The 12988-nt window shown below is 34.5% G+C and overlaps 1 protein-coding gene across 1 annotated transcript in view; it reads right to left on the reverse strand.

Annotated features, from left to right (window-relative positions):
- Positions 1-2459: 2459 nt before the first annotated feature.
- Positions 2460-12988, reverse strand: part of LOC128999741 (alsin) — a 39740-nt gene continuing 29211 nt past the window's right edge. Inside the window, exons 13-21 of the mRNA XM_054426400.1 lie at positions 12510-12676; positions 11675-11784; positions 10611-10825; positions 9611-9860; positions 8266-8480; positions 7587-7763; positions 6478-6628; positions 5354-5536; positions 2460-4901 (exon numbers count right to left, since the gene is read on the reverse strand). Coding sequence (XP_054282375.1) covers positions 4854-4901; positions 5354-5536; positions 6478-6628; positions 7587-7763; positions 8266-8480; positions 9611-9860; positions 10611-10825; positions 11675-11784; positions 12510-12676 — 1516 coding nt within the window. The 3' untranslated portion in view covers positions 2460-4853. The remainder of the gene's footprint in view (positions 4902-5353; positions 5537-6477; positions 6629-7586; positions 7764-8265; positions 8481-9610; positions 9861-10610; positions 10826-11674; positions 11785-12509; positions 12677-12988) is intronic.

A 12988-nucleotide genomic window follows, 5' to 3' on the forward strand; every position in this document is an offset into this window, starting at 1 on the left:
TACAAAATGCTAATTTCACTATGTACACTAATATGTATGTTGAATGAGCTTTTCTTCAACCACAGTCTAATAAGTAGTGACGACTGCTATTTCCATACCAACTATTACTTCCAATAATTGTGCAAACTGTGTTTTTAAATGAAATCATTTTAAGGTAGATTAAACTTTCTAAATTTTTTGATATGCAAGATTGTGACTGCAAACTGGACTGCTTATTATATTAGACTGTGATATTCAAATCAAACCTTATCACATGATAAATTCAATTTTAAGGTTAACGTTAAGGTAACTTTATATGGCTTTAAAGGTGGTAACATTAACACTTTATGTTTCAAAGATCAAAAAAGACTACACAAACAAGACACATATTGAAACATTCAGATTGGTTGAATTAGTCATGCAAATAGTTTTGGAAGAAGAAGAACTTAATACAAAATGTGGTAGGGGGCCTATGTACTTTGAAATTTTAATTAACTTTATTTAAGAAGAGCCATTTTTGATTCAAGAGGGGAAATATACGTTGGAAAAGATACTTAATGTGGACAATTGTCAGCATTTGTTTTCACCAGGCATTAAAATTATAAATTAAACAAACAAATGGACAAATTTTCAAATTAAAAATACATACATTATAAATGTAATCAGAGGTACTAAAGAAACATATAAAAGTATTATTATGTAATAACTGACTGTAAGAAAAAAAATGAAAACTAAAAGAGCTTCTTCAGTAACCTGTTTTAAAATAATTCAATAAACAAATTTTAATTGAGAACAATTTTGGTAACAAATAATTTGAGTTGGTTCAACTAATATGGTAAAATAATAGTGTTTTTTTTATCCTTGATTTGAGTCTGTTGCAAAAAATGTTTGTATCTTGGAATGAAACAAACTAACAAAGTACTAACAATTTTACTTTAATACGTTTAACACCATTAAATCTTTTGATATGTTATTAATAAAACAAAAACATATTACAACTATTTCTTAACTATAAGATTTGGTACATCTAAAGGAAGAAAATGGAATGTACTATTTTCAACATACACTGATAATGGAAGTTCAATATAACAGTCATTATTAAAAATAAACAATATTACTTAATACTAAGGATATTACATTCATATTGTGCTTTAGAATCACAGACATATTTACATACTATTAATTTAAATAAATTTAATATTTAAACAATCACAAATGTAAATAGTTCTCTAATATCTCAAAAATTATGTATGCACTTGTACTCTTTGGCCATTTAAAGGTCAGAGTATTTTTAACACTTATATGGGGCAGTTTGTAAGTATTGGAAAGAGTAAGTAAGTTTCAGTACTAAAATATTATGTTGATTGAAATTATATTATGCTCTCACTGTGTGTCCATATATTTGACTGAAATTTTAAATTAGTAAGTAGGTACTTATTGCAGGAAAACTATTTTTTCTTTGTATATCGTCAATTTGGCAGTGTAGTTACATTCATGTTTTACTTATTGCAAATTATACATCTGAATAAAACTTTTAGTCTCTTAAAAAATACTAATCCAACTATGCCTAGTCATTTGATTATTTTAGGTAATATAATAAAACCTTAACATTTGTGCCACACCCTAGATTAGTAAGGCTCTGAAATAAGGTTATGTAAGGTTTAGGTAATGCAAAGAAAGATCTTGTCTGAGTGAGACTACTTAAAAAAAAAATTGTAAATAGGTTCAAATACTTTTATTCTGTTCGATGAATAATTTTAATTAGTCATAAATGTGAACTAGAGATAGAGATAAATTATGGTAATAATTACGGTTTGTTAAGAGTAACAAAAAATCTGAAAAATCACTTTGCATCAATACTGTGTAAGAATATGGTTGTATTTTCCACAGAGTGCACCTGCGGTTTCCGAAGTCTCGCCCTAGTGCAGCCAGTTTGTAAATACAGTAGACACTTGCTCATCCGGATCGGCCTTGTCCGGACTCCCGGTAGTCCGGATCGGCAATTGTGATTTTTTTAGCGGCACAGTACAGTAGAAGTCAGATTATCCGAGCGAAACGGGACCGAGACTACCTCAAATAATGAAAAAAATCGGATAACACGGCAGTAAAAATTATTCAAAGCCAACATTAAAAAACTTATATGGTTGATTACCAGTGGAAGTGCATTTGCCATGGCTACCATTACTGTGGACCTACAAAAAAATTTGGCCGATATAGTATATTACGTTACTAGTCCTGAAAATAAGTGTTTACCGGACGAGTGTGGTCGTTCCCGTGCGAGACGAAGTCGAGTACGGGATAACCATACGAGTCCGGTACACACATTTTGGACGAGTTACGTACGATAGTTTACGGCATACTACTAAATCCGTACAAATCCTTATATATTTCCACCAACTAAAGGACTAATAAACACTAGTCATATATGTTTTTGTTTATAACTACTAATTGCCACGAAAATACAGTATAATCAGCTGATTGGTGTCCGGTAAAACTCATTGCAGAACAGTATTACGCAATGAAACCCCATTTGAATAAGCTGGCGGCAAACAGCTGTTTTCTGGACTAAATCCTTGCGTGGAAAGTTCATCAAAATAATGTAGTGTGGCGTAAAAATTATTACCGGTGGAAGTGCATATGCCCGGCTATCATTACTGTGGACCTGGAACAAAATTGAAAAAAACGGCTATATACAGTACTGTGTATTTGCTCGACTCTCGATAGTCCGGATTTTTCGTAATCCGGACCGGACGTCCGCCACATTAGTCCGGATGAGCGAGGGTCTACTGTAGACCCTTAGCCAAACAATTTGACTATTCATAAAAAAACGTGTTTGTGAAATACTGTGCAATACATACACTTAGCTCAGACAGCCCTACTCGACTGAACTAGGGTAGATATTTTGTATTAGTTTACATTCCAACCAGAAACTAAAGGACAAGCAGATTTTTGCCATGTAAAACTTGATTCACAGGTAAAAAATATGATTTGGCTGAATAAGGAAGGGCAAATCTGACAGTACAGTAAACTATAACGAGCATACTCTATGGCATTTAATAAAAAAGCTTTAATAAATAGACTTGTCTGGCACAAACACTACAGCAGACAAATATGTAACCTCCACTAACAGGCTTCGCTCTGACTTTGCTCACATTAGCGAACAACTAAAACGAGCAAAAGGTTTGGGGAAATTGGTTTATGAAGTCTTCTAGACTGCCTTATCAATCTAGGGTGAGATAAACAGTAAATGAGTATCCATATTTTGGTGATGAACAAAGTTAACTACAACTACATTATATGGTTATGTGAAAAAGGTCTACCGTTTTGATAGCAGCCACCTCTTACAACTTCACCATAAAACCTTAAACCATTTAAAAATCACATTAGTTAAAATCAGTGACCCCATTGACTTTGAACATTATTGAAGACAATCTTATAAAAAAATTCCAAAAAGTAGCTACGAAATGATACTTTTATACAAAAAGGACATGTAAACAAAGTGTAGCTGCTACCAGACGGTGAGGCACCTAATCCACGAGACTACATTATGCATAAACAAAAAAACTATGGGAGTTCCATCTAAATAACACAACAAATAACATAATGATAACAATCATTTGTGCTTATGGTTAGCAAACTAACAGGTAAATAATACACAACTTAAAAAAATACTCTTTGGTTCAATGCAATAACAAAATAGAAATTATTAGAAATAGAGATGAGTAGAATCAGTAAGGGTAAAATTATCAATTAATATTATGTAAAATCAAAATCACAGCTACAAGTTAAGCTTCTCTAGTTTTTCCGTTAAGTCAACTATCCCAAAGTTGAAAATGAATAGTTTTTGTATAGGAATTGTCTTTGGTTTTTTGGCCCTTGACAATTTAAAACAAGAGTATTATTACTTACTCCAGAGGGACAATTATACGTATTGGGGGTTTGCTTAAAAATGGCTACAACTAAGTTTAAAAATAACTTAAATACTAATATTGTGCCACAATTATGTGATTAATAAAATATTAACAGTGAGTATAAAATTATGCTGCAAGCAGTTGACACTAAAACAGAGCATTGGTCAAAACTGCAATAACCACTTCCATCTCGTAAGGGTAGAGAGGAGAATTAGGTTACATGAGTCAATTAGTTTTCACGAAGATAAAGGAAATGGTGAGTTTGATTTAACTCCTATTTACGTAGTTAATAATAAAATTTAAAATGTAAATAAATAATATAACAATGTAAGGTTTGGACTTATGAAAGATAATATAATACAAAATTATAACATAACAGTGTTCAATAAAACTGCAACACATTTTGTACTATCTATAACAGTTTTGTACATCTTGAAAAATGTATTTATTGCCAATTCTATTGTATTTGTTGCTACAATCAATCTGTGTAAGAAAACATACATTGAGATCACAAATAAAACTTTTAAAACTAAAATTTCAAAATATAAATCGCAGCTCCTAGGTCACTTAGGTGTTTTTTGAAACTTCTCGTTGGAAAAATACGGCTAAGATCCCAGTGGTTTGTTGGTCTGCGTATTGACTGAACGACGAAGCATCCTTTTGAATGATCAGATATGATTGCGTGAGTATAGTGTACACGTCACAAAAATATTTTCAAAAGTACCCGTCGAAAACAACTTCTCAACAAGGAACAAATTACAAAAATAGAGGAATATCCGATTTCAAATACTAAAACACTAGTCTAAAATATACTCATCGATTAACCTAGTATTGATCAACATTAATGTGATATGTCATAAGAATTAGTCTTGATTGCACACACTTTTAACAAAAACAAATACTTTAAGGTACTAAAAGTTCTAACGAAAGTAAGAATACTGAATCACTGATATTTTATCACAGTTAGCTCCCAATCGTCGTCTTTTCTTGAAGAATCAAGTGGTAACCTGCCTGGAAAAGACGCATAGCATTAAACTACATGACTTGTATGAGTTTTTTTACACGGGTTGTTTAATTCAGAGAGATGCAATGTTTATAAAAAGCTGGAAAACACATAAGTGAATTTTGTCTATTAAATATAACAGTTTTAAGCACAGGACAATAAATCTTTTAATTTTTATATAGTTTTCCAGCCAAAAGTTCCAAACTCTATCCCTTAACCTTGCCAGAGGAAATTAGCCAATTATGAAATCGCCAGAGAAAGGGTAGAATCATTGTGAGTTTGACCTCACATCTAAACAGTTTTATACGAATTATGATTATACTGTTCACAAAATTTAAGAAAAAAATTATAAAAATTTGTCAAATAAATTACTAGTCACTGGAGCTCAGCGTTCAAATTCTTGGGTGAAAAAAGTTATAAAACTGTCACTGACCTCAAAAAAATGTGAGTTTTTACTTACTTTTAAAGTTGTTATCATAATCCCAAGTTCACCGTTAGCTAGACGAGGTTCCATGAAGTCCTCGACAAAGTGAATCTCCGAACCCAGCTGAGATATGCAAGCTCTGACCACCACAAACACAAACACAGGGAACAGCTCGTCCATTGTCCACAGGTAGTTGGGTCCTAACTCTGATCTAACCACCTAAATACAGAGGATTTCAGGGTAAATACAGAGGATTTTAGGGTTGATGTAATCTTTTGTGAAAATGTAGTCAAGGAGACAACTATGACAAATATTGAATAGCCAAAACAGTATTGACATCATTTGGTAAAGACGGCATTAGACCAGATTTTGAGGATCTTGTGGATATTTTGAACACCAGGCTTACCTTACTGACAATAATAATAATAGTTGAAAATACATATAAAAAATGAAACAAAGAGTTTTCTGCACTACTAGCTTCTTCTTTAGTTAAATGCTGCAGGGCCTAAAATAATATTTTTCATGTTTTTATTTGTACTTTCAAGTACTTTTGTAAAGCCTGCTGTTCAAACTATCCACCACAAAATTGCCATAACTTTTATTCTGTAATGAGTTTTTTAGATGTCTGTTGATTGAAGAAATCAGACTTATAGTCTTTGAAACCATTGACTGATAATTAAAGACGTTTTCCATCTTGATTTAAAAAATCCAAGTTTCCACAAATTTTTGGGATCTGGAAACCACCATTTGTTCTAATTGGTGTTTTATTTGAAGATTTTTTGTTTCTTGTTTTCACTAATATAGTTATCTGAGTAGTTTTCATTTGTGATTTCCCAGCTTTGGCCATGTTTATGTACTAATGCTGTTATGATTAGTACAACAACAATTCAGGACAGGATCAGATTGCAGATACCAAAACATCATAAAATCGTTTTAATGTACTTATCATGTAGGATATCCGCAATAATCCCTCACCTAAGCTTACCATAACAAAAAACTAACTGCAAACCAAAAGTCTGCAACAACTTTATCAGAATTAAAGCAAACATAATTTAACGAAGACCTATTTTACACCAAATATGTAGAATTTGAATTTTTTGCAAAATAATTTATTTATTCAACAGGTATTTCTTTGGATCTTTTAACAGCTTGACACTTACCTCAGTCATCTGCTTGAAGGTGCTCTGTATGACCATGAGTTTCTCTAGAGGACAGAAGGTGGTCTTCAGCTGCTGAAGAGTCTCCACAGCTGTACTGAAGCGATGTTCCGCCCACACTTGCTGATTCTCATCAGCACCAAACCAGAACTTCCTTTACGGGCAGTATATATTGATATTGTAATCAGTCAAGTCATAGTTTCAAAAACAATCTTCACAATATCTTTTAACTTATCAGCCAAAAAAATAAAAAAGAAACAATGACAGTTATATTATGTGTTTTCCATGTTAACTCTTTTTTCTAAGACCTTTTAAGTAGGCCTATCACAACCATTGAGTCATCAAGAGCCTATTGGGAAATTCAGTGAGGTGACAGCTTAGTTGGTAGAAAAATGGGTAGAGAAACCACGGCAGTGATGTCTTGAGCTACCAGAGGTACTACTTAAAATATTACGCAAATCCAGTTATTTCTCATCTCTTGCTTTAGCTCATACATTCTTTGCACAGGCTGTAAATGGGCAAATGCAAGGTTAAAATAGGCCGCCCACCTCAAATTCAAGACTCACACAATTGTTCTTGTAAACAACTTTATTGAAGCCAAAATAAAAGTTTTAAAATACCAAAGATTGATTTACAAGGCTATATAGATGTTACCTGGCTACTTACTCCCAGGGCCATGCATTTTATTTTAAGGAGATATTTGCCCACACCAGCATATTATAGATCTTAGATTTTAGGGCTTGATATTATTTACTAAAAGTAATAATATACTTGGAAATACGTAGAGTATATAAACAAAATCTGATACAGTAGGAGTCTTGATTTTCTGTTAACCAACTCTCCCCATTGAGATCGCATGCTATTTCTGTGTGGTACGATTGTACAACTACTGTAAACTGTAACAGGTCTATCAAGACACACCATTCTAAAGATTTTACTGTTTAATATGATAAACCTATATTTTAAAATTTTTTACATTTTTAAACATAATTTACAACATTTTATACATTGATTTTTCTTTCTTATTTTCTGTGTTATCCGACCTTATTATGGCTGATAAGTCTGATAATCAAGAATACACTGTTACTACTCAGAAAAACCACCTTTATTACCTGTCAATTCCCAAGAACGCCAAGAGCGTGGAGTTAGGCTGTTTATTCCACTTAATAAGACGTTTCCAATAGCAGTCGTCTTGTGCCTTATTGTAGAGGGCGTACAACTCAAACAGGGCAGAGTGAAACCTCGGCAACAAGATGGGGTGGAGGATACCCGCCAAGCTGATCACTAGGCTGAAAATATGTTACGTAATGTTACCAACAGGCTTCCTTCACGAGGCTCTAGCCTGGAACCGTTTTACAAACTACTTCAGGCTAGGCCTAGAGGGTCACGGCATTATCACATGGATAAAGCGGTTAGTGATTGGCAGAATTTGAACCCACAATCTCAGAGACTGAAGGCCTTGGCCTACAAGACCAACACCATAGTGTTAAGAGGATGTTCCTTTGCTAATGTATATAATAAACTATTGGTTCCTGATTCAACAATTATGACACAATCCCTGAAAATGGTCTTAAACCTACACAACATAGGCTAAACTTGTTTCATTTGTCACCATTTCAGAAAAACCTAAATTTGTTTTTTATGGTGTTTTACAAAATTATTATATTTCAAACTTCACAGTTTAGTGCCTTAGCTGTGTTAGTGGTGTGGGTAATGGAAGAAATTTCACTTAACACTTTATGTTTTACTAAATATATAATCATACAAGTATAGGTTTGTATATTCACTGACTTCTCATTGTCCGTCAGCTGCATATCTCTCCCGGGCAATGGTAGAGCTGGGAACAGCAGTCGCACCAGCTGATACAGTCTATCAGCTATAGAATGCAGCTCGTCTACAGCGTGAGAGAGCAGCAGCAGATGTACGCGGCCTCCGTACGTAGCATTGAACGCTCCCGTCAGCTCACGCAACGCAATCCCCAGCGGGTGGTGGGTGCTCTCGAAAGCCTAAACCACAGTGATGGAGTAAAATTTAAGGTTAGTTTTTGGAGGAAAGAGCACTTGGGATCGGAATATATTGAGTAAGGAATGGATACACGACTAACTTGCACAAGAAAAGAGTTTTAGGCAGTGATAGCTGAAGTGCACAACACAACTAATTTGATATTTCGCTTATTTGGCTTCTTCAGAAGGAAATAGTACCGTACGGTTCCTTTATTGGGGGTGAAATATCGAATTAATAGAATTGTATGGTATCAACTGCATGAAATTCTTTCCTTGAGCAAGTCATTTGCATATCAATTTCTAATTTCTTGAGTAAAATTTAAATTTAGTTAAGATTCACATCGTTGAGGATACAAAGTACAGACTTTCTGTTGGTAATACCTTTTTTTGTCCTAGGACGCTAGGCACGAGCCCGGATTTGTTTTTCACATTACTTCAGGCTAAACCCAGGGGTTGCGGTATTATCACATGGATAAAATCCATTGGTGATTGGGCGGGATTTGAACTCGGGACCTCTGGAACCGAAGTCCCACGAGCTAACCACTAGACCAGCTCGCTCCCCCAGTTGGTAATACCTTGGAATAGTATTGTACTAAAAGGTGCCTACCACTTACAACAACGTTACAACACTTTCTTTTTATCATCTAACACCGAATTGTTATCTATAGCTTTTGTAATGGTTTTAATGAAGTTGGGTCTCTATTATTTAACCTAAACCTTGTACAACTGCAGTAAGATTAGATAATTTTTACACTTGTTTTTTTTCTGATTGAAATATAATTTTTTTTTTAAGAGCTTGGCGGCCTCTTTTAACCTTGCATTTGCCCGTCCACATAGATTAAGCGCCCGTGCGTGGATCGTTTACAGCAAAGCAAGGAGTGAGCCGGTACAGTACAAAGGTGAACTGTACTGACATATTTTAGTGGCAGTGACCAGGATCCGAACCCACAACATCGCTGCCTTGGGCCCGAAGTCCGCGACGCTACTGACTGAGCCACCGACTCACAATTTTCTTACCTGAGCAGAACCCGAAATGTGAAAACTTGTCTTTTACTAATTTTAATGGAAAATGTCTACTAAAAAACTTCTAATATCAACAGTAGGCCTACTTTATGTGAAACGTGTTGTCTCACCTGATTCAAGTAGGCACACACATTGTGGTAGCTCTGTGTGTCCAGGGAGGTGCGGCCAAACTGAGGGATGGTCTGCAGTGACTCGTGATGTCTATGTTGACTGGCCGGGTGTGACGTCAGGGCGACGGCTATGTTGTCCCACGCTCTCTGAGTGTCACCCTTCCCCTCCACCGCACCCAGCGCAGACCAGCACTGCCGGAATATCGCCTTCCACTTACCCTGAGGCGGCACACACAACTTGCCGAACGAACTGTGGATCACAGAAAATATAATACCTGATGGCAGGAAAGCTAAGTTGGTCAGAGGTCACACCTTGTAAGCTAAGTGTTTTTGCATTGTTTGTAACATGGTGGGAAGAAAAGGTTTTCAGGCCACGTGTGTTTGTGGAAGGGGTCATTCGGCCAGCAGGGTTTTTTGTGGACTAGAGAAATATGTAAGTATTGGTGATTCTGTCTTTGGGTTAGGTCCTCCTTGTAGTTTTTTGAAGGAAAGATTTGATTAAAAGGATTTTTCTGTTAACTTTTTCTGTTTAGTTTTATTAGTTAAAGGGGTTTGAATTTGGTTTTGGTTTTAACACAAGGAACGCAGAATTGTTTGGGGACTTGATTTAAAAGGTTGAGCTGCCTCGAGTTCTGAATAAATACTTCAATTCTCCTTTTAAATATAATTTTATATCAATAATTACAAGAAGCTACATAAACGGCAACTATCTAAAAAGTTATATCTAAAAAATTATATGAAAACTTGCATTTACCCCCACAGATTTCAACAAACGTTGAGAAACATACAGGCCTAGAAACAGACAAGTATACGAGGCACAAAGTATCTTAAGCAATTATCTATTATTGGAGTGAAATAATTAGATCAGCTATAAGTATAAGAGATTTCCATACCTCGAGATATTTAGTGTGAGTCCTATTCAATGCAGTTTAACTTTATAATATACAAAAGTAATCCAAATCAATCCTCAACCAAATTGTAACTGTTATGTTTGCATTACCTGGGTTTGTTCTTGTGTTGTTGAGGAGTGGATGTAGGCAAGTTTTTGTGCAGTGTTCCGTTTATTTTGATCCCTTCGTTCCACGTGCCGTGCAGACTTCCCTCGAACGTGTCGCCGGTGTTGAACGTCAGAGTTCCCTTCCCACTGAACTGGCCTGCCGCTCTCAGTTCGCCTTCGTAATGAGTTCCGTCTTCAAACACCATCACACCGTGACCCTGCAATCGGTTTTAAATTTTAGCAAAATAAAAACACATTTGTGTAAAATAGAGGGGAACCTTTATTCAACAAAAATCATTTTAAATACAAGGTTTATTGTCTTATTGTAAAATCCCAGATCTGTTATGATGACTTGTTCTGGTTATTTTTGCGTATGCTGTAAAACCTGAATGTTTTACCCTAATTTTACCATGAATTTGACAATGTGTGCTTTATTCTTTTTTTATAATGGCAACATGCAATACTTATAAATTGATGAAATAACAAGAAACCAATTAAAATATTGAAACACTCTATAAATACTGGCTTTAAACATAGGTACCTAGAAAAAGTCTTTAGCTTAGTCATAGGAATGACAAATATATGAGGAAGTAAGTTTAATCTCTGTATAAATTCACACATTCATACTGTATAATTTATCAACTGAAAATTATTTCAACATTAAGAAATTTGCGCCATAAAGCAACTTACCTTGGTTTCATGGTTTGGATTCAAGGATAAAACAATAACTTTAAAAAACTTATTTATCAATAATCGTAGCAGTCTGATACAGTTACACTAACTAGAAAGAGATTATTCTACTAGTTGTTTCTTTTTCAGGTACCCTACAGGATTTGTTGTTTAAAAAAATAAATATGAACATTTAACGGGCTACTTCAGTTGGTTTGTAGATTAAAATTGATTTTGGATGCGCTCCTTTTTACACACAACACTGTTAAAAAGCCTAAAGGATAAAATGTTTTAAAAACTGAGCTCAAACTAAATACTAAATTTATCTGCAGAACACTTTTTATTCATCAAGGATACTCTCAGTTTCTGAGTCTTAACATATTCTATTATATATTTACCGTAAGAACATCTTGAACGAATGTTCCTTCATAGTAAATGCCTTCTAGAGTAACGATAAGTCCGTTGCCGTTCTTCAGATTGTTGCCCCAATTGCCAAGGTATTTCTCTCCTGGCAAACACAAATGATCAGTTTTTAACATCCTATGACCTATGACACATCAACACCTCTAATCTGAATGTATTAGGATTTTAAGAAGATATAAAAAAACGTAATACTTAACATAAAAATTCAAATTCATTTATCATTGCCAAACCTCCAAGTTAAATTTAGACCAATATACATTTAGACCAAAGGTTTACACACCTTTCATCGTCAATCCTAATTTAGTCCCAGGAGACTAGTTTCAAAATAACACTTTTATTTTTAAACCTCTTGATAGTTGATTCATAAAATAATTTAAACCCATTGTCGTCTTCCACACACAAAAATACAACAATTAACACACCTGAACACGGATACATTGTATTAACATAGATGAAAGTGCGGCCAAAGATAACATTATAATTACATTTAACTTACAATATATTGCCATTGTGAATATTTTAGTCTTTGTCTACATTTTTACTTCAGCAGTTAACATTGAGTTTTCATTAACTGTTCATATTAGAATAGGCTAACTTACAATGTCTTCTAAACACACATCTATCCATAACGGTGAAATGTTTTAATTTATTAGTGTATTGTAAAGTTTTCTATCTTGTGCCATAGCAGATTCTTTCAATTCAATCCTGCATCCTCACAATAATCGTTAGAGTCAAATGAGCTCAGAATTTGAAGTACAAAGAGTAAATTGTAAATATTTATAGCTTCATAAACGTTGATATCTACAGTACCAGTGAAGATGTCGTCCATGACGCCGTAGCCTTGTCTCAGTCCGTTGACCCACTCCCCCACGTACACCGTGGCTGTGTTCGACTTGAAGCTTCCACTCTTGCGTACTCCATGTCCGCTTGCCAGCCCGTCCTTGTAGTAGCCTTCGTAAACATCCCCGTTCTCATACCTAGTGTACAGTGAAAAAATCCTTTGTTTGAGGTTCATACTGATAATTTTATGTTACTTGAGGGACTATTGAGGACCTTTTTTAGTAGACAATATTTTTCACGACAAATCATAAAAAAAGTAGAATACAAACCAGTTTGGATACCCTCAATTTTCATAATTATTGTTTTCTTTTAGGATGTTGTTATATCTTGTTTGACTAATATACAGTTCTCTAAGCAGGTATTTTGGTGCCACTTGAAAACAAGTCAGGGTGAATAATCACACTAAAGAACTGTTGACAGGATGAAAAATAGCCTACATTTGTCATATT

Source organism: Macrosteles quadrilineatus, unplaced genomic scaffold, assembly GCF_028750875.1.
Source record: "Macrosteles quadrilineatus isolate MER2022 unplaced genomic scaffold, UCM_ALF_1.0 Scaffold_8__2_contigs__length_117827958, whole genome shotgun sequence".
Lineage (NCBI taxonomy): Eukaryota > Metazoa > Arthropoda > Insecta > Hemiptera > Cicadellidae > Macrosteles > Macrosteles quadrilineatus.